Below are 18,498 nucleotides of genomic sequence, written 5' to 3'. Positions count from 1 at the left end.
TTATTTTTTATAAAATCTAAAAAGTGTGCATCATTGCTGACGACTAGATGCACATTTTGGAGTTGGTGGTATGACTGAAACTCATTTTCCTCAAATGCTTTTGAAGTTACAAATGTGTACACCAATGTCGCATGTATCATTAGACACGGTAACTATTTGTGAATATCGAACGTCCAACGTCAAGCCATCTTTATTGCAGTGTTTCAAAGCAGCTTTACAGAAAAATATGCTGTAACGACATAGAGCTGTGATGTATTTAATGTCTTCAAGTCCTCATTGTAAGGTTTAAATAACGTGATTGTAGATTATGCTTTAAAATTATTTGTCTGTATTTTGAGATTGTGATGCTTTCTGATTAAACTATTTAAATCAAACATCTCGATTATGTATTTGTGCCGCAAGTGTGGGTATTGGGACATAGCCTTAGCTTTATGCGTGAATGCTACAGCACAGTAGGTGGCGGTAATGCATAACTTTCGTATGTTAACAGCCATCCAACAGAAAATAGAGAAAGGATCCACATCCGCTCCTTCACTAGACGTGTGCTTGCTGAAAAATGGCCGGAGATCTGCAGAATGAGGTGAAAACATCGCCGATGGATGAAAATAAAGAGAACAGCATCGATGGGAGTCTGGGCCTGGAGAGTATCCTTACTGTTAATGCGATTGTGTCAGTCCGCTGGTGGAGGTGAATAGGGACTGTTTAGTTGTAGGATGTATGTGGGTGTCTGGGATACGTGTCACTTAATCACCCAAGTATTAACTACGTAAGTGCAGACTTTCTGTATGATCAAGAGATCATATATGATCTTCATATATGTATTCGAGTGTTGAACAGGTGCCGATTAAAGAGATGTACCTTTCATTCATGCAAAGCTATATTGAGCTCTTTTCTGTGTCAGATTAGCTCGTGTCTCGTTTGAATCTTTAATATTTGAAATGTACTCTTTGTGTCATGCCTTTAGTTCCCAGCATGCTGTATTTAAAGTAAAATGTCCTGGGTTTAAGTTTCCTTAGCACTGGCTGTAGTTTTGCAGATCATTAAAGACTCTCAGCAGCAGCATGGACTCAGGCATGGCGATTACCAGCGCTACAGGTATGGCAGAGTGTGAAGGTAGAGAAGGCTGATTCACAATGAAATATTGACAGGTGTCCAAGAACATGCTGAGCCTCTCTTCTCTGTCACTAAAGGGGTTATTGCGCAAGACGGCTGCGACGATTGAGGAAGACTCTGGGCTTTAAAATGGGCAACAGGCACAAGTTTACTGGGAAGAAAGTGACCGTGGAGATGCTTTCTGACAACAGGTGACCTAGTTTACCTGTTTTTTTTACACGTTGTAAAGCGTTAAATGATAACATCAACTATTTTGATTTTATCATCCAAATGGTGTGTAATTAAATACATTTGTTAAAACTTTAATAAAATATTAATAAACAATTAATTTTCAACATATTTAATTTTATCATCAAAAGAAGTGCCTTTTCATGATGAACCTCATCACAATGCAAAATAATGTGCTGCATTAACAGAGAATCACAGATTGCTTAAATATAAAACAATTGATTTGTTATTATCATTATAATTATTAGTTGCATTGCAGTGAATATTACATAACTATACACTAGTGAAGTATTTCTGTCATACTTTTTCTTTTGGCAAAGCTTTTATTTTGAAGCCCTTTCCGTTTCTGGGTTTTTGAAGGAAGTTTCTCAGCTTCGGAAAAGCTGTTCACTACAACATTCGAAATTATTATTAAACCTCAAAAGGCTACTATTTAATTAAATAAATATGAAGTCTTAATGTGCCTTGCTTAGAGGTGTGAATCTTCACTGGCCTTACGATTCAAAGTGTAACAATTCGATTATAAAATAATTCTCGATGCATATTGTCCTTCAATATCTATCTTTTTTCAGTTTCTAAACTTTTTTTTTTTTTTACTCCTTTTTTTCAGCTTTTTATTTAACAGCTGCTTTAAAAATCAGAACGAGTCACATTACATAAATTGGCCTTTTGCATTCAGAATGAGCTGTGAACAAAACATGGAATATCCACAAGATTAAATAAATGGTTCTGTAGTTTAAAAGAGTATCTCAGTTTTTCAGTTTCTTTCTTTAGAACCTCATAAAAAAAATCTTAATAGCACAAAAAAAAATAAATATTGGTTCTATTTCAGAACACACTGAATACTATTACCTCAACTGATTATATAATTTTTTTTTATTTTTAAGCATTGTAAATCATTTAATAGTATTTCATTATTTAAAAAATAATCTATGCCATGCTATTCGTTTTAATTTTTAAGCAGAAATGGAAGTTGCTGGTCCAGGATGAGAGATATATCTGCTTCTATGAGAGTGCAGCTGTCAGCTTGTCCTCTCCTCACCTGCACAGGTGATTGTAAAGCGGTTTAAATAGCGCAGTTGTTGCTTCAGAAATTTATCAAGCATCCCGTATGCACTGTTCTACCTTTTTGCTCTGCGAGTAGAAGATAAAACCTTTATCATCAGGTTTGCACACTGTCCTGACAATCAATTGACCAGCAATGACAAAATCCAATGAAATGGAGAGCACGCTAGAGTAGAGAAGGACATTGGGGGGAGGGTGGGAAAGAAAAAAAATTATTAAATGAAAACATCACCAACATCTCCCGAACCGCTGCCTCGTAATTATTTTCTTCTGTGTTTCTCCCAGTTGTGTGCAAATCAGTGCAATTATGGGTGCGAGCTCGTCTTTCATGTTGTTTGTTGGCTTCCTATCACAAATAAACTCTCCCGTTGCTGTGTGCGTGGGTTTGTGAAAGAATTTCAGATTGCAGTTTCATTCGGGCACAAATGGTCATGTGTTTGATACAGATGGTGCTCCCATTTGAAGTCTGCAGCACATGCATATATTATCTCATAAAATTGCTGCCATTTGCGGTTTGATAATCACACTAGGATGTGATATAAATCTTTGAGCTGAATGTTTACGGAACCATTCGAGAGCATTTTATGTGTGAGTACAAGTACATGAGTGCAGGATCAGACCCAATACCGGTTGTGGGCGACAATCTGAAAGCCAAAATAATTTGTCGGCCGAGAGACTGAATGGGGGAAACTCATTGCCAGACGCGCTTGCTCAATGAACCTGAATCCAAAGACTGTGTTTTGTAGATTTATTTGTGTTAGAAATGAACAAGGTTGTGTGTCCAATACATTCCATAGTAATTGTTTCACTGATATACGAAATGGTGTCCAAACGGCATTAAACAACGTTAGAAGTGTTCTACAGCGGTCAACAAAATAAGACTTCCCCCGTCACCCCCTCTCTTCCTCCCGAACCCCACAGGTGAGAAGATAATATAGTCTCACTTCCTCCACCACCACCAGGTGCCTTAATTACCGTAAGTAACCAAAAGAATGTATTCATAAAATAAAACAATACCAGCCTCTTACATTCCGGCCCCTAATTATTACAGCTATCACACAGTAATAATTACACATACGTTACACATGCAGGGGAAAGAAAAAATAAGTAAAAAATTATTAATAGTCCACCATAAATTAAGCCAATCTTCGGGGCTTCTCTCAGACGAAAAAAGTCAAAAAAAATAGTCCAGTCAATTCAGTCAAAAGTCAAGTACAGTAATCAGGATTCAGCTGACTCCTGAAGAAGGCAGATCTTGGTCACAGGCCTGCATATATGGTTGGTTTGGGTCTTGATCCAGACTTGTCTCACAAGTCCTCTTCTGTCTGGCAGCACTTCTGTTATTCTTCCGATGATCCAGGAGTTGCGAGGCGCAGAATCATCCACTACAAGAATGATGTCTCCAGGAATGAAATTCCGCTTGATCTTGGTCCATTTTTGTCGTTCCTGCAGTTGTGGTAAATACTCCTTAGTCCACCTCTTCCAAAACAAATCAGCCATGTATTGGACTTGCTTCCATCTTCGCCGTGCATACATGTCCTCTTTCTGAAATAGTCCGGGAGGTAAACATGGTTTAGTTTTGAGAAGCAGAAGGTGGTTCGGAGTTAATGCTTCCAAATCGTTGGGATCTGTCGATTCCTTGGTGATAGGTCTACTGTTGAGAATTGATTCCACTTCACAGAGCACTGTGCAGATTGCTTCCTCGTCCAGACTTTGTGTCCTTAAAGTAGAGTTAAGGACCTTTCTAACAGAACGAATCAACCTCTCCCATGCTCCTCCATGGTGTGATCCAGTGGGAGGGTTGAAGGTCCATTTAATTCCTTTTAACGAGAGTGCATCATTGATCTGTTCCAAGTTCCATCCTTCAATGGCTCGTCTCAACTCACGCTCTGCGCCAACAAAGTTGGTACCATTGTCTGACCGCAACTCTTTGACCTGTCCTCTTCTGGCGATGAAGCGCCGCAGTGCATTAATGCAGGAATCTGTGTCCAATGATGAGGCAACTTCGATGTGTACTGCTCTTATCGCCAAACACGTGAAGATAACTCCATATCTTTTTACAAGACTCCTACCACGCTTAACCTCGAACGGACCAAAGTAGTCAACTCCAACATGACTGAAGGGAGGTTCTTCTGAAGAAACTCTGTCTTCAGGCAAATCTGCCATCTGCTGTTGACCTGCAGCTCCATGTAGCCTTCGACACACCACACATCTTGCCAAGATCTTCCTTATGGAACCGCTAACACCAGGGATCCAATATCTCTGGCGTAGTCTTGACAACATGTGATTTCTACCTCCATGGCCGACCTCTCGATGAGTATGTTGTAGAATGAGGTCAGAAATATGAAGAGCTTTAGCTAATATGGCAGGATGTTTCGACTCTTCAGGCATGGCAGCCTTACTTAGCCGTCCTCCGACTCTTAAAACACCATCTTCCAATATTGGATTGAGTTTGAATACATGGCTGTTTCTTTTTACACCTTCCCCCTTTTGGAGGCAGGAGAACTCTTCTGAGAACCTTTTTCTCTGACAAAACATAATTATTTCAATTTCAGCTTCTCGGATCTCTCTCAATGAAAGATAACCACAGCAGAGCTTATTCTTGAAATCACACATGTCCTTGGTGAGGCCATTTTCCTGTTGAGTTGTATTTGACACAGACCGAGTAAGACATGCAGTGACCTCCTTCGTTCTTCTGAGATTCAGAAACAAAGCTTTGAATCTTAGGACCCAGCCCATCACTCTTGTTAGACGTGTCCAAGATGAGGTACGATTGATCAAACAAGTCATGGTGTCATTTTCATCCCTAATTGTAGAGACTCCAATTGCAGCTGACACCTTGACCTCCCCGTCTCCAGGTGGAAGCTCCTGCAATTCATCTGGGTTATCAGGCCAGTCTTCTTCTGTTTGTAAGAGAAATGAGGGACCGGAAATCCAAGATTTATTATTTAGAAATGGTTCCGCCTTCGCACCTCTGGAGGCAAGATCTGCGGGATTGTGTGCAGTGTTCACGAATCTCCATTGAGATGCATCAGAAACCTTGAGAATCTCTGAAACCCTGTTTGCCACAAAGATTCGAAATCTTGAAGTTTCATTCTTAATGTATTTTAATACAGAGGTACTATCTGTCCAAAAAACAGAGTCTTGAAGTTGTAGTCTTAACTCCTTTCTCCACAGTTTGTCCATACGAGCTGCTACAACAGCAGCTATCAACTCCATACGTGGGATAGTCACAGGCTTTAAAGGTGCCACCCTGGATTTTCCCATTATGAAGGCGCTGTGTATCTGAGAGTGTTCATTACGCAGAAGCAGATAGGTAACAGTACCATATCCTTCCTCACTTAGCGTCGGCAAAATGGTGCAACTGAGCAGTGGCTACTTCTCCAAAGTTCAGAGGTTTTAAACATCTTCTGATGCTAAAGCCTTCCAAATGATGTAGCTCCTTCAACCAGTCTATCCATTCCTGGGCAACCGCTACTGGTATGAAGTCATCCCATCCTAGCCGGCTCCGACACAGATCCTGGAGAATTCTTTTAGCTATAAAAACCACAGGAGCTAGGATCCCCAGAGGGTCGTAGAAAGAGCTAACGGTTGAAAGGATCCCTCTGCGTGGTCAATGGTCTTTCCTGAATAGTTATGCTGAACATAAAGGTGTCGGACTGGATGCACCAACGCACTCCCAGTGCTCTCTCAACAGGTAGTGAGTCATGGTCCAGATCCAGGTCTTTAACTTCCTTTGCTCTCTCCTCCTCAGGTATTGAAGCCAACACACTGCGACTGTTGCTTATCCATTTCGTTAGATGAAAGCCACCCTTGGCACAGATTGCTTTAAGGCCTTTATAGAGAGATATAGCTTCCTGTTCTGAGGCTACAGAAACAAGGCAGTCATCCACATAGAAACTGTACATGATGGTCTCAATCACTTGCTGGCTAAAGAAGTCTTTGTTGTCTTCTGCACACCTTCGTAGAGCAAAGTTAGCGCAGCTCGGAGAAGACGTTGCCCCGAACAAATGAACAATCAACCTGTACTCCTCCAAACACTGACTGAGGTCTCCACTGGACCACCAAAGAAATCTCAACAGGTCTGCATCCTCCTCTGGAATTTGAACCTGATGAAACATCGCCTCAATGTCAGACATCAGAACAACAGGCTCTTTCCTGAACCTGGTCAGGACTCCAATCAACGTACTAGTCAAATCGGGACCATTCAGGAGTTGTGCGTTGAGTGATGCTCTTGAAACGATGCTGCACAATCAAAGACAACTCTGATCTTTCCTTTCCTTGGATGGTATACCCCATGATGTGGGATATACCAAACCCTTCCATCACTGCGTTCCAGATCCGTGGTTGGCACTCTCTCTGCATAGCCACTAGATATAAGGTTATTCATACAAGCAGTGTAGTCCTTATGGAATAATGCGTCTCTGATAAACCTTCTCTTCAGGTTAAGGCTGCGTTGTTCTGCAATGTTACGATTGTTAGGCATGCTTACCTTTCTGTCCTTCAGAGGTAAAGCAATACTGTAATGGCCATCAACTAATTTCACAGTACTGTTAGCCATTTCTAAGAACCTGCGATCATCCCTTGAAAGTCCTAGCTGTTCCTCATGACTGCACTCTGGAAAGTCTGTCTTAAACTGTTGTTTCCAGAGTTCATCAAGTGTTACAGCAGAAATTCTGTTGATGGAAAATGCAGACTGATACACACCAGGTTCATCACAACATTCTCCACCAAGGGGTCCATTTACCGTCCAACCAAGCATAGTCTTGATGGCATACGGCCCTTCATCCACACTCGGATGATTTCAAGTGGTTCCAAAGCTCTGGGTACGTTCATGCCTATCAGAAGCTCCACATCTGTATCTATCTCAGGCAAATACACATGTTTCAAATGAGGCCATTTATGCAGATCCTCCTGTCGTGGGATGTTACTCCTATTTACAGGCATCCTAGGTTGTGTGAAGATATCTGGCATTTCACAGTACCAGCCACTGTCCAATCCAGCCACTTCCAAGTCCGATACAATACAACTGTCCACAATTCTCTCTTGGCCCATGGTGCGCAAAAGAATCTTTGTTTTTCTCCCGGAGAGATTCAATCTATCCATCAAACCCATTGTGCAGAAGGATGCTGAACTACCCTGGTCCAAAAAGGCATAGGTCTCCACTGTCCTTTGCCCACTCTTTGATTTAACCTTTACTGGTATGATGGCGAGCTTGAAATCTTGTTCGCCGGCCCCAGTAAGACCACTGGTTTGGACTGCAACCAAAGAACTGCCCACTGCACTCTCTGAGTTGCTCTTACCTTTCTCTGCATCTGCTCTTCTGTCCTTGTGGTGGATATGAAGCATACTAGGGTGCCTTGAGCCACACGTTTTGCAAGAGAGACGTTTCCTGCACTCCTTACTGATGTGACCAGTACTCAAACAGCCAAAACAAACTCCATTCTTTTTCAGGAAATCAATCTTCTCACTTTGAGCTCTCTTCTCCAGCAGAGTACAAAACTCCAGCACGTGTCCACCTTCGCAGTACAGGCAAATCCTTTCAGGTAAATGTCCATCTTTAACCTTATGTTCTGTTAGTGTCTTTTCAATTGTAGTAGCAGCAGTGGCAAAGCTACTTCCCTTAGCCCCTGAGCGAAGTGATCTTGTCCTGCTGCCTTCTTTATTTGCCACCAACACTGGTACATCCTGTAGATTTCCAAACACAGGATCGGTCATGATCTTCACTTGACGCTCCATAAAAGTCACAATGTCAACAAATATAGCTCTCCGGCGATGCGTTTCCTGGATGCCACATGACACTGTTCGCCACTTATCTCTCAGTTTGTAGGGTAATCTTTTAATCACGGTGATCATAATGGCAGGTGTATTCAATTCACACAAACTATGAACCTCATCCATGGCATTGCAACATCCACGCAAAAACAGACTGTATGCATGTAAAGCCTTTCCATCTTCTGGCTTAATCACTGGCCACGAAGAGACCCTATCCAAATAGGCAGATGCTATCATATGCTCATTTCCAAAGTGTTCATGCAGTAAAGTCTTTGCCTTTGCATAGCCTGAGCCATCAGTCAAATGTTGACAGCTCCTGACAAGTTGTTGTGGTTGCCCCCTGGTGTACTGTTCCAGAAAATGCAGACCATCTTCAGCATTATCAGTCTTTTCCTCAATTACTTGTTCAAAAGACCGCATAAAAGCATGGTACTGTAGAGGGTCGCCATCAAATATTTGGATATTTCTTTTAGGTAGCGATAAAAGACATTGCTGATGCACTAGCATTGATGTTATCTCATTCTGTTTTTTCATTATAGACAACATGTGGTTCTGGTCACTGTTAGTGTTCGTGGAAAAGGACGTACGGACATCTCCATGATGAGACGCTGGAGACGGTGTTGTATTTCTTGGAATTGTGCTCTGTCTTATAAGCTCTAAGGGCCTCTGCTGGAGATGGATGGTATTGCCTGCTCCTTTCGGTTTTTGCCTTCCAACCTGTAAATCCACAATTTCCATTGCTGGTTTTCCCTTTTCATCCTTTTCAAGTTGTGGAACAAAAGTATCTGCATCAATGTTAAGAGTTTCAACCTTTTTCCCCCTTTTCTTAAAATATGACTCCATGCCATTGGATCGGTGAGAAACAGCACTCCGCACACCAGATCCAGAGGTCCTTAAAACATTCAATTTAGCCACTGATGCAGCTATATCAGCTTTAAGCTGAAGTTGTTCCTTTTGTTGTCTTAGTTTCTCTTCCTGTTCCTCAAGAGAATGTTTTTCCTTCAGCAAACTTTGACGGGCAAGCAAAACAGCCATTTCAGCCTCTGCTCTTAGACGTACAGATGAAGTAGTGGAAACATTTGATTTTGAACCTTGTTTTCTACTGCTTAGGTTTGATATACTGTCCCATGGCAATATGTCATCCTGGTCATCATGTTGAGAAGCTGGATGCCGTTGACCCCTTTTTACATCACCATGAATCCCAATTTCATCCCCTAACAGAACTTCCTGGTCACACTGAACGTTATGAGTTAGCTCTGAACGAGGCCTGTTGGTTTCTGAAATCCACACTCTGGCATCCTTAAAAAACCCTTGGCTGTATTCAGTGATGCTTGTGAACCATGCATTTTGTCTCTCCTGTTCATCAGGAGGGATTAAAGACATCAAAGACGTGTGCAATGCAGTGGCATTTTCAGACAATTGCAGCAGGACATCAAACTGTGCTTTAACTTGTGAAGCATTTTGATCATCTCTCATAAGCTCTTTGAGAGACAGTATCTGGCTCTTTAAGTTGCCTACTTCCTTTTTACGCTGTTTTTGAATTGACTCAATCCTGCTTGCCAGAGCCTTTTCAGTCAGAGTGATTTTTCTTTTCTCCATATTAGATGAAGTTGAACCAACCCTTGATCCACTCATCTTGTGCATACACACAAATGCAACTGAACATCGCAGTATGAATCCAACGCAAAGCCAACAACACCAGTAGCCACAGCGATTACATGCAGGCACGATATAATAACCAACGCGCTAAAGCCACACCACACACACATAAGCCAGCTGTTTGCTCCAAACATAAACATGAACAGCGGCAATCGACCCGTTCCAAACAACAACAACACCAAACTTCAAGTGGCAGCAACCCTTTCAAACTACCATCCAAAACAAGCCATAACAGTACGAAACGCAGGTTACATACCACTGTTTAGTGCGATGATCTCGCGCAGCCGCCGTTCTCCAGCATATTCAGATGGATCCGTGTGTGTGGTCTCAATGGCCGATCCCGTATCTCCGTGGGTGAATAACGGCCTTCCGTTTGCGTGGTTTCTTTTCCAAGTTTATCCTTATTTTGTTGACAAATGTGGGCGACAATCTGAAAGCCAAAATAATTTGTCGGCCGAGAGACTGAATGGGGGAAACTCATTGCCAGACGCGCTTGCTCAATGAACCTGAATCCAAAGACTGCGTTTTGTAGATTTATTTGTGTTAGAAATGAACAAGGTTGTGTGTCCAATACATTCCATAGTAATTGTTTCACTGATATACGAAATGGTGTCCAAACGGCATTAAACAACGTTAGAAGTGTTCTACAGCGGTCAACAAAATAAGACTTCCCCCGTCACCCCCTCTCTTCCTCCCGAACCCCACAGGTGAGAAGATAATATAGTCTCACTTCCTCCACCACCACCAGGTGCCTTAATTACCGTAAGTAACCAAAAGAATGTATTCATAAAATAAAACAATACCAGCCTCTTACACCGGTATTGTGACATCCCCAGTATAAAGTATACATATTATATCATTAATAATACAATGTTATGAGTCACGTGACACCATGCAAGGATCGGATGTGTGAATGGCGAGCTCTGCGCACTTTGCTAGTTTTAATACCTTTTATGAAATAAGCCGGTGAAATTCGATACACTCTGTTCCATAACTGTTCTAGGAGCACAATATGTCAAAGAATTCAAAATCCTTGGGCTCTGGAGACATTAAAAGGCACTTAATTAGGGTGCTACTGGTTGTTTAGATCAATTTTACTATCAGAAATTGTTAATTATTAATTAAACAATAGAATTTAATTCATCAAATTCTATCCTCTGGGCACCACTCTTTGACGAGGAAAATGATGGTAAGGGACTGATAAAGTCTCATAAAAATCTACCCTGACGGTTGAGTATTTTGATTAATAATCAAAAAGGGAAGAAACTAGTCAAATTATTCCGTACAAATCCAGTTGGCTTCTAACAACAACAATTTAACAATACTGAAGTAATAGGGGAGTTCTTGACGTTGCAGAGGCTAGCCTCCACACAATATTCAAACAAACAACTAGGAGTACTTATTATAATATAACAAGATTTATTATAATCAAACAGCAATGAACACCGCCAATACTATATGAATATAACACAAAAACATAACATTGAAGTCCTAACTAAATAGTGGAGCTATATGCTAGTGTATGGATGTATGTATGTGGGTGTGTGTCTAGATTCGGTAACAAAGGAAACAAAATGGTGGATTAAACTCCAAGTGGGGAACTAGTTTCAAAATGGAGGATCGGTTTCAACATTGAGAACTAGGTTCAAAATGGCAAACTGAATTCAAAATGGAAACTAGTTTCAAAATGGAGGGTTAGACCATAAAGGGCAGAGCCAACAATTATTTGAATGTTGAGGGATAGAAAGATGGCTGGATCAGAACCAGGTGACGGAGCTAATACCACGTGGGGGTGGGTAACCCCCACGTGGTAAATGTGTGCCTGGTCATTTAGCCTGCTCAAAGGAACTGACGAGAAACGGGCGGGAGAATTTGAACACACCAGCCTGAGTCGGACATAAACCGCGGCGCTGCTCACTCTGTGAATTTCAGTGTGTGTGTGAGAGAGAGCGAACAAACGGGTGAATGCAATTTAAAGGAGGATAAATGCTGGTAATAGCGCGACTGAACCGCTAGTTCATACCACTCAATAAACAACATTTCAAAATTGACACAAATCAAAACAGCAAAACAGTGATCAGAGTTAAACATACGAGAATATACTCAAAATATTTAGCATCAAATATACGATTTAGTTGTACAAGAAAAGTCACAGTTTCTAAACTAAATCTGCCCAGATATCAAGCCTTACTAGGGAAATCCTGTGTGATCCTGTCCGTTTGAATTCCTTTTGCGTTGAGCTGGCAGGAGAAAACAATCTGGAATCGGTCCTTTTGTCTTGCGCTCGTCAGCGAAAAGATTCGTCTCTGCTTTGTTCCACGGGTCCGGTGACTGAGAGAAATGCAGGCGATGGTCAACGTTGATAGAAAACGAGGGAGAAGGGAAGCTGGTCACCTTTCCATTTTCTAAATAAATTCACTGTTGGTTTGCAGTGAAAATGAGTGAACCGGTTGTAATACATATATGACTAGACTGGAACAAAGCCAAGTTAATCTTACTCTACTGTGGCCAAATGGTGAAGTTAGAAAAAACGTGGTCCCTTTGTCCAGAAGGAGGGAAACTCCTTCGTATGTCTTTCAAACCGCAGGCTTAGAAGCTGGGCATAGAGACCGAAATCAAATCTGTCCGCTAGTTTTGTTGACAAGATGATGTCATAGGTCGCTTTTGACCAATGGCGTTTGAGATTGGGTCCTTGGGCGGGACTTCCCATCCAGCTGTGAAGCACTCTGGGAAACCGAGCTCAATGTCTCACCTTTGATCATAGAACAAAGGGCCATGTGGTCTCCGCTGCCATTTTGATTGGGCAAGGCCCCACACTTACATGCTCAAGCTGACACCCTGAGCAGGCCACGGGCCCGAAGTCGATTTGGTCGGAGATTTGCTGGAAATGCTGCGAGAGAAATATGGTTAGAATCAAAAGGTTATTGAAATTGTTACCACAAAAACCAGAAAGATTACAGGCTGGCTTTGACATCAAAGAACTTGCGGTCAGAACTTATTTAAATGTATATAAAAAATACAATTTATACCAAACAAATTTCAGACAAATGATATCTAGTAAGTTATTTTATTTAAGACGGAGAGATCATTAAAGTGTCTGGAATAGGTCTGTAGCACATCAAAAATAGAACGGGTCATCCTTTCACTGTCAACGTGGTGGACACATCCAGCGTAGACGGCACCATTCATTATATTGGGAGCGATTTGCTTTTGACGGAAAGCGTCGCTCAAATTCTGTGAAGACAGGGTGTAATTGTCTCTCTCTCTTTCTCTGGCTTTGTCATCCTCTTTCTACCTCAGATATCTATTGTTAGGATTAATGGAAGCAGAAAGAGCTTGGAGTTATGCCATGCAGCTGAAACAGGAAGCTAACACTGAGCCTCGGAAGCGTTTTCATCTACTGGCCCGCCTGCGGAAGGCTGCTAAACATGGAGAGCAGCTGGAGAAGCTGTGTGAGAGTCCCCGCGTGGACGCCAAGACCAAACTGGAGGCTCAGGTAGGACCAGTGGTGTAGTGTCTGAAGAGGTATGCATACTGCCATAAATCATGCACCCGTTCTCTGAAATAATATATTTGAATTTATATACTGAACATCAGTTAAATGTGTAAGAAACATATTGGCTGTTGTAATTGTAGTCCCACAAGAACATAAAAATTTATATTAGGGTAAGTTTCTTGGTATGGTAAGTTGATGTTAAATATGTATTTTAAATTAATAGGTTTCAGTAATGTTCCTTTCATTAGGCTACTATGAATATTGTTAATAATTTACAATTACTCTAAATAATAAACTAATACATACTTAATGGGCAATAAACTGTTAAGCATTGTATAGCTAATATGAGCGTAGTAATTTTCACGTTAACAAATTATCTAGAATTAACATACAGTGAGGAAAATAAGTATTTGAACACCCTGCTATTTTGCAAGTTCTCCCACTTAGAAATCATGGAGAGGTCTGAAATTGTCATCGTAGGTGCATGTCCACTGTGAGAGACATAATCTAAAAAAAAAATCCAGAAATCACAATGTATGATTTTTTAACTATTTATTTGTATGATACAGATGCAAATAAGTATATGAACACCTGAGAAAATCAATGTTAATATTTGGTACAGTAGCCTTTGTTCGCAATTACAGAGGTCAAACGTTTCCTGTAGTTTTTCACCAGGTTTGCACACACTGCAGGAGGGATTTTGGCCCACTCCTCCACACAGGTCTTCTCTAGATCAGTCAGGTTTCTGGGCTGTCGCTGAGAAACACGGAGTTTGAGCTCCCTCCAAAGATTCTCTATTGGGTATATGTCTGGAGACTGGCTAGGCCACGCCAGAACCTTGATATGCTTCTTACAGAGCCACTCCTTGGTTATCCTGGCTGTGTGCTTCGGGTCATTGTCATGTTGGAAGACCCAGCCTCGACCCATCTTCAATGCTCTAACTGAGGGAAGGAGGTTGTTCCCCAAAATCTCGCAATACATGGCCCCGGTCATCCTCTCCTTAATACAGTGCAGTCGCCCTGTCCCATGTGCAGAAAAACACCCCCAAATCATGATGCTACCACCCCCATGCTTCACAGTAGGGATGGTGTTCTTGGGATGGTACTCATCATTCTTCTTCCTCCAAACACGGTTAGTGGAATTATGACCAAAAAGTTCTATTTTGGTCTCATCTGACCACATGACTTTCTCCCATGACTCCTCTGGATCATCCAAATGGTCATTGGCAAACTTAAGACGGGCCTTGACATGTGCTGGTTTAAGCAGGGGAACCTTCCGTGCCATGCATGATTTCAAACCATGACGTCTTAGTGTATTACCAACAGTAACCTTGGAAACGGTGGTCCCAGCTCCTCCCCTGTAGTTCTGGGCTGATTTCTCACCTTTCTTAGGATCATTGAGACCCCACGAGGTGAGATCTTGCATGGAGCCCCAGTCCGAGGGAGATTGACAGTCATGTTTAGCTTCTTCCATTTTCTAATGATTGCTCCAACAGTGGACCTTTTTTCACCAAGCTGCTTGGCAATTTCCCCGTAGCCCTTTCCAGCCTTGTGGAGGTGTACAATTTTGTCTCTAGTGTCTTTGGACAGCTCTTTGGTCTTGGTCATGTTAGTAGTTGGATTCTTACTGATTGTATGGAGTGGACAGGTGTCTTTATGCACCTAATGACCTCAAATAGGTGCATCTAATTTAGGATAATAAATGGAGTGGAGGTGGACATTTTAAAGGCAGACTAACAGGTCTTTGAGGGTCAGAATTCTAGCTGATAGACAGGTGTTCAAATACTTATTTGCAGCTGTATCATACAAATAAATAGTTAAAAAATCATACATTGTGATTTCTGGATTTTTTTTTTAGATTATGTCTCTCACAGTGGACATGCACCTACGATGACAATTTTAGACCCCTCCATGTTTTCTAAGTGGGAGAACTTGCAAAACAGCAGGGTGTTCAAATACTTATTTTCCTCACTGTATATAGCCTACATAATAATTAATGGTTATTTGTTTTGTTTGTGTACTATAATGTGCTTTTCTGTGTATAGTGAAATCCTTTTTCTACTAAGAAATATGATTTGATATCATGAGATAAAGGCACCACCGAAAGCAGTAAAGGGCCAAAAAAAAATAAAAAATAAATACATTTTATATAATTAAGGGACACCATTGTTCAGCATCTGTGAAGAGCAAACTAGCAAAACTAGCACTTATGCAATTAAACTTGAAGTTGAAAATACTGCATGTTTTGCACAAGTTAAAATTAAATGTTACGTTTAGCAAGAAAATTAATTAACAGTGTATGGTGGGGCCGGGTTGTGATTATACACACCCGGTCCCTTATCAAGCTAATTAAGTCTCCGAGAGGGATAAAGGCCGATGACAGACGGTGGTGCGAGGAGAGATAGTTTACGGACATGTCCGTCATGTGTGTGTTTGTCTTTTAAGTTTATGATTAAACTATTATTTATATTGTCAAGCCGGTTCTCGCCTCCTCCTTTCCATTGATCCCTTTACACAGTGCAAATTATGGTTAATCCAGGGTTGTGCATTAGCATTAGATGCTGAAAATGTCTCGCCCCTTATTGTATCGGAAAATATGACTTGTTAGCAAATATACAATCACTTCTGAAATGAACGTTCTGATTGGGTGGATCAGCTTAGTTGGACTGTCTGTCTTGCCAGTGGCATCAGTTGCACTCCCGTTGCTCAGTGCACATTTAGAGAAGCTCATTACACTTTTTGAAATGGTTCAAATGTTACAGGCAGGAATGGCCATTTTTGACATTTCTTGGCCCATAGTTGATTCTGTCACCAAACTTTGCATATCCGCTCAGGGAACATGGTCCTAATGAAGCATAACTAGTTTTGTTTCAATAGGACAAAGCTTTCCCGAGATATATTGTCACTTTTCTTTTAACATTGTTTAATTTGCAGTCTTGTAAATTTAACAGTTGTAAAAATCTAAATGTGGTGATATCTTTTCTGTACGGCATGGCATGGAGATTCTTTTGAGCCATTGTTTTGGTGAATTGGACAAAATTTTAAGGAATCATAGTGGAAAAACTAGAAACATCATAATGCAAGATGGATGGAGTTTTAATGTAAGGGGTCCATTTGAATCATCAGGAGTAGAGTCGTTAGTCACACATAATTTTGTTTCTAGGACAAACGTTTCAAAAGATACGCCTGAAGTGAATTTTGAACTGTTGGTAAAAACCAGGGTTTTCTCAAGTTACTGATTCGAATGCTACGCTTGCCCATTTGTCTGGGAGTGGAACCCAAAGGACAAACTCACAGTAGCCCCCAGCTATCCAAGCAAGAACAGTATTGGTTGACCAGTCTTTGTGTGGGTTGTGCGTTACCAAGCAAGAATGCCCCAATACTATCAGCGCCGATGGAGATTGGATCAAGTAAAAGGACAACTGCTCTGTATGATTTCCAGAGACGAAGGTGACTGGCTTGGTGGAATGGGTGATTACGTTCAAGGGCATGCCGAGGAGGGTGTGGGCTGTGACCAGTTTGTCCAACTGGACCATTGGAACTCGCCACTTGGAAGCCACGTCAAAATCTATAAAGTTCCCTTCGGTTCGGGAATCCACCAGTGCGGTGACCGTGTGACTGGTTGATCCATACAACAGCTTGGCTGGGAGAAGCGTGCATAATCTGGGGGATTTGTCCAGGGGTGTCGCGCTCACCAGTATCCCCTGCATACTGAGGGGCTGTGTCTTTTACTGGACAGGAAACTGAGAAATGACCAGGCCGGGCACAATGAATCGCTGCTTCTCCTTATGAGAAATCTGAGCCCTACTGACTTGCATGTGTTCTGCCTCGGACGTGATTCCGGTGACCTGGCCAAACTGTGGACTTGATATTGTGGTCTGCTGCCCGGGTAGGTGGAGAGAGGCGGCGTAGGGCCAGATGTTGATCCACTCGAATGGTCAGCACGCCACCTTCATTGTCTCTGACGGAAAAACAAAGGGCTGCAACATGAAGAACAAGGAACATTGTGAAAGTGCTGCAGTACCCCGCCTCACCTGAGAATGGGTCTGGAGGGTTGATGCAAGCCTCTAAGCTTTCAGAAACGTGGGGAACCTCCAGAGCCTGTGAGGGCACTTCCTGGGTGGAACCAGAATCTGGAGGCTGGTGGAGTTGTTGAATGTTAGAGGTGAGCTCAACGAGCTGTGAAGCCATCATCTCCAGAGCCCGGTTAGAAGCGGAGATCTGATCCTGCTGATGTCCCTGTAAGGCTCCCTGCTGAGATGGGGCAGATCGAAGAGTAGATTCCTCCTGCTGGACAAAGAGACCCAAGAGCAGAGGAACAGTTCAAAGGATTTATTAACAATATAACTTCAGCAGATCAATGTGAAGTGTGGAGATCCCGGCAGCAACTGCTGATGTGATGGGCATATTTATCAATGAGTGCACGCCGACGGTGCAGTGAGCAGATCCGTAAGGAATCCTTCGTGAAAAGTGTTCATAGGTGAGTGTATGTGTTGTGGTAGTCAGAAGCAGATTCATGAGGAATCCTCCATTGAAGAGAACAGGTCGTACAGCAAACTGTAAGGCAACCACATACCCGACACACTTGTTTTTTTGTTTTGTTTTTTGGAGGGGGTGTGGCACAATTATTAAAAATTATATATTTTTTTTAATTCTTTATTTTGGTGTAGCAGCATATACATTAGCACATGTTACAAAACAAATGTAGTTGTATTTTCCTTCTGCCATCCAGTTTTTCATTTAGAACAAATCAAAGAAAACGACAACAAAAAAACACTTGGGGGAGGCAAAGTGTGTACGAAATAGTCCATACTGAAGATTGGTACTTGAGGATTCTTAGTCTGTGGTAGTGACTGCGGGAGTACGTAAGTTAGTTCCTAATGCGTGGTAGGGAGAAGGTGTGCAAGGGTAAAGAAAAAAGGTATGTACGCTCTCTGGCTGTGTACGTAGTATGTACTTAAGGGCTCATGCACAAACAAACAAGTAGGAAAAACAGATATGGTTACCTTAAGTCATTTGTTTGATACGTCCACAAAATCTGGTCGCAATGGCCTTACATATTCAACCCACATGGTCCAGAATTTAATAAATACATTTTCCTGAAGACGAAGGGAGAAGGTAATCTTTTCCATAGCATAAATGTAATTTACTATATCCATCCAC

At 41.7% G+C, this 18,498-nt stretch overlaps 1 protein-coding gene across 1 annotated transcript in view; it reads left to right on the top strand.

Annotated features, from left to right (window-relative positions):
• The first annotated feature begins 480 nt into the window (after positions 1-480).
• The window catches only part of srp68 (signal recognition particle 68), a 102,832-nt gene continuing 84,814 nt past the window's right edge, over positions 481-18,498 (top strand). The window contains exons 1-4 of the mRNA XM_052140407.1: positions 481-644; positions 1,029-1,095; positions 1,191-1,304; positions 13,141-13,336. Of these exons, the coding sequence (XP_051996367.1) occupies positions 557-644; positions 1,029-1,095; positions 1,191-1,304; positions 13,141-13,336 (465 nt within the window). The 5' untranslated portion in view covers positions 481-556. The remainder of the gene's footprint in view (positions 645-1,028; positions 1,096-1,190; positions 1,305-13,140; positions 13,337-18,498) is intronic.

This window comes from Xyrauchen texanus, chromosome 13, assembly GCF_025860055.1.
Source record: "Xyrauchen texanus isolate HMW12.3.18 chromosome 13, RBS_HiC_50CHRs, whole genome shotgun sequence".
Classification (NCBI taxonomy): Eukaryota; Metazoa; Chordata; class Actinopteri; order Cypriniformes; family Catostomidae; genus Xyrauchen; species Xyrauchen texanus.
This window is presented reverse-complemented; position numbering and strand designations above follow the sequence as displayed.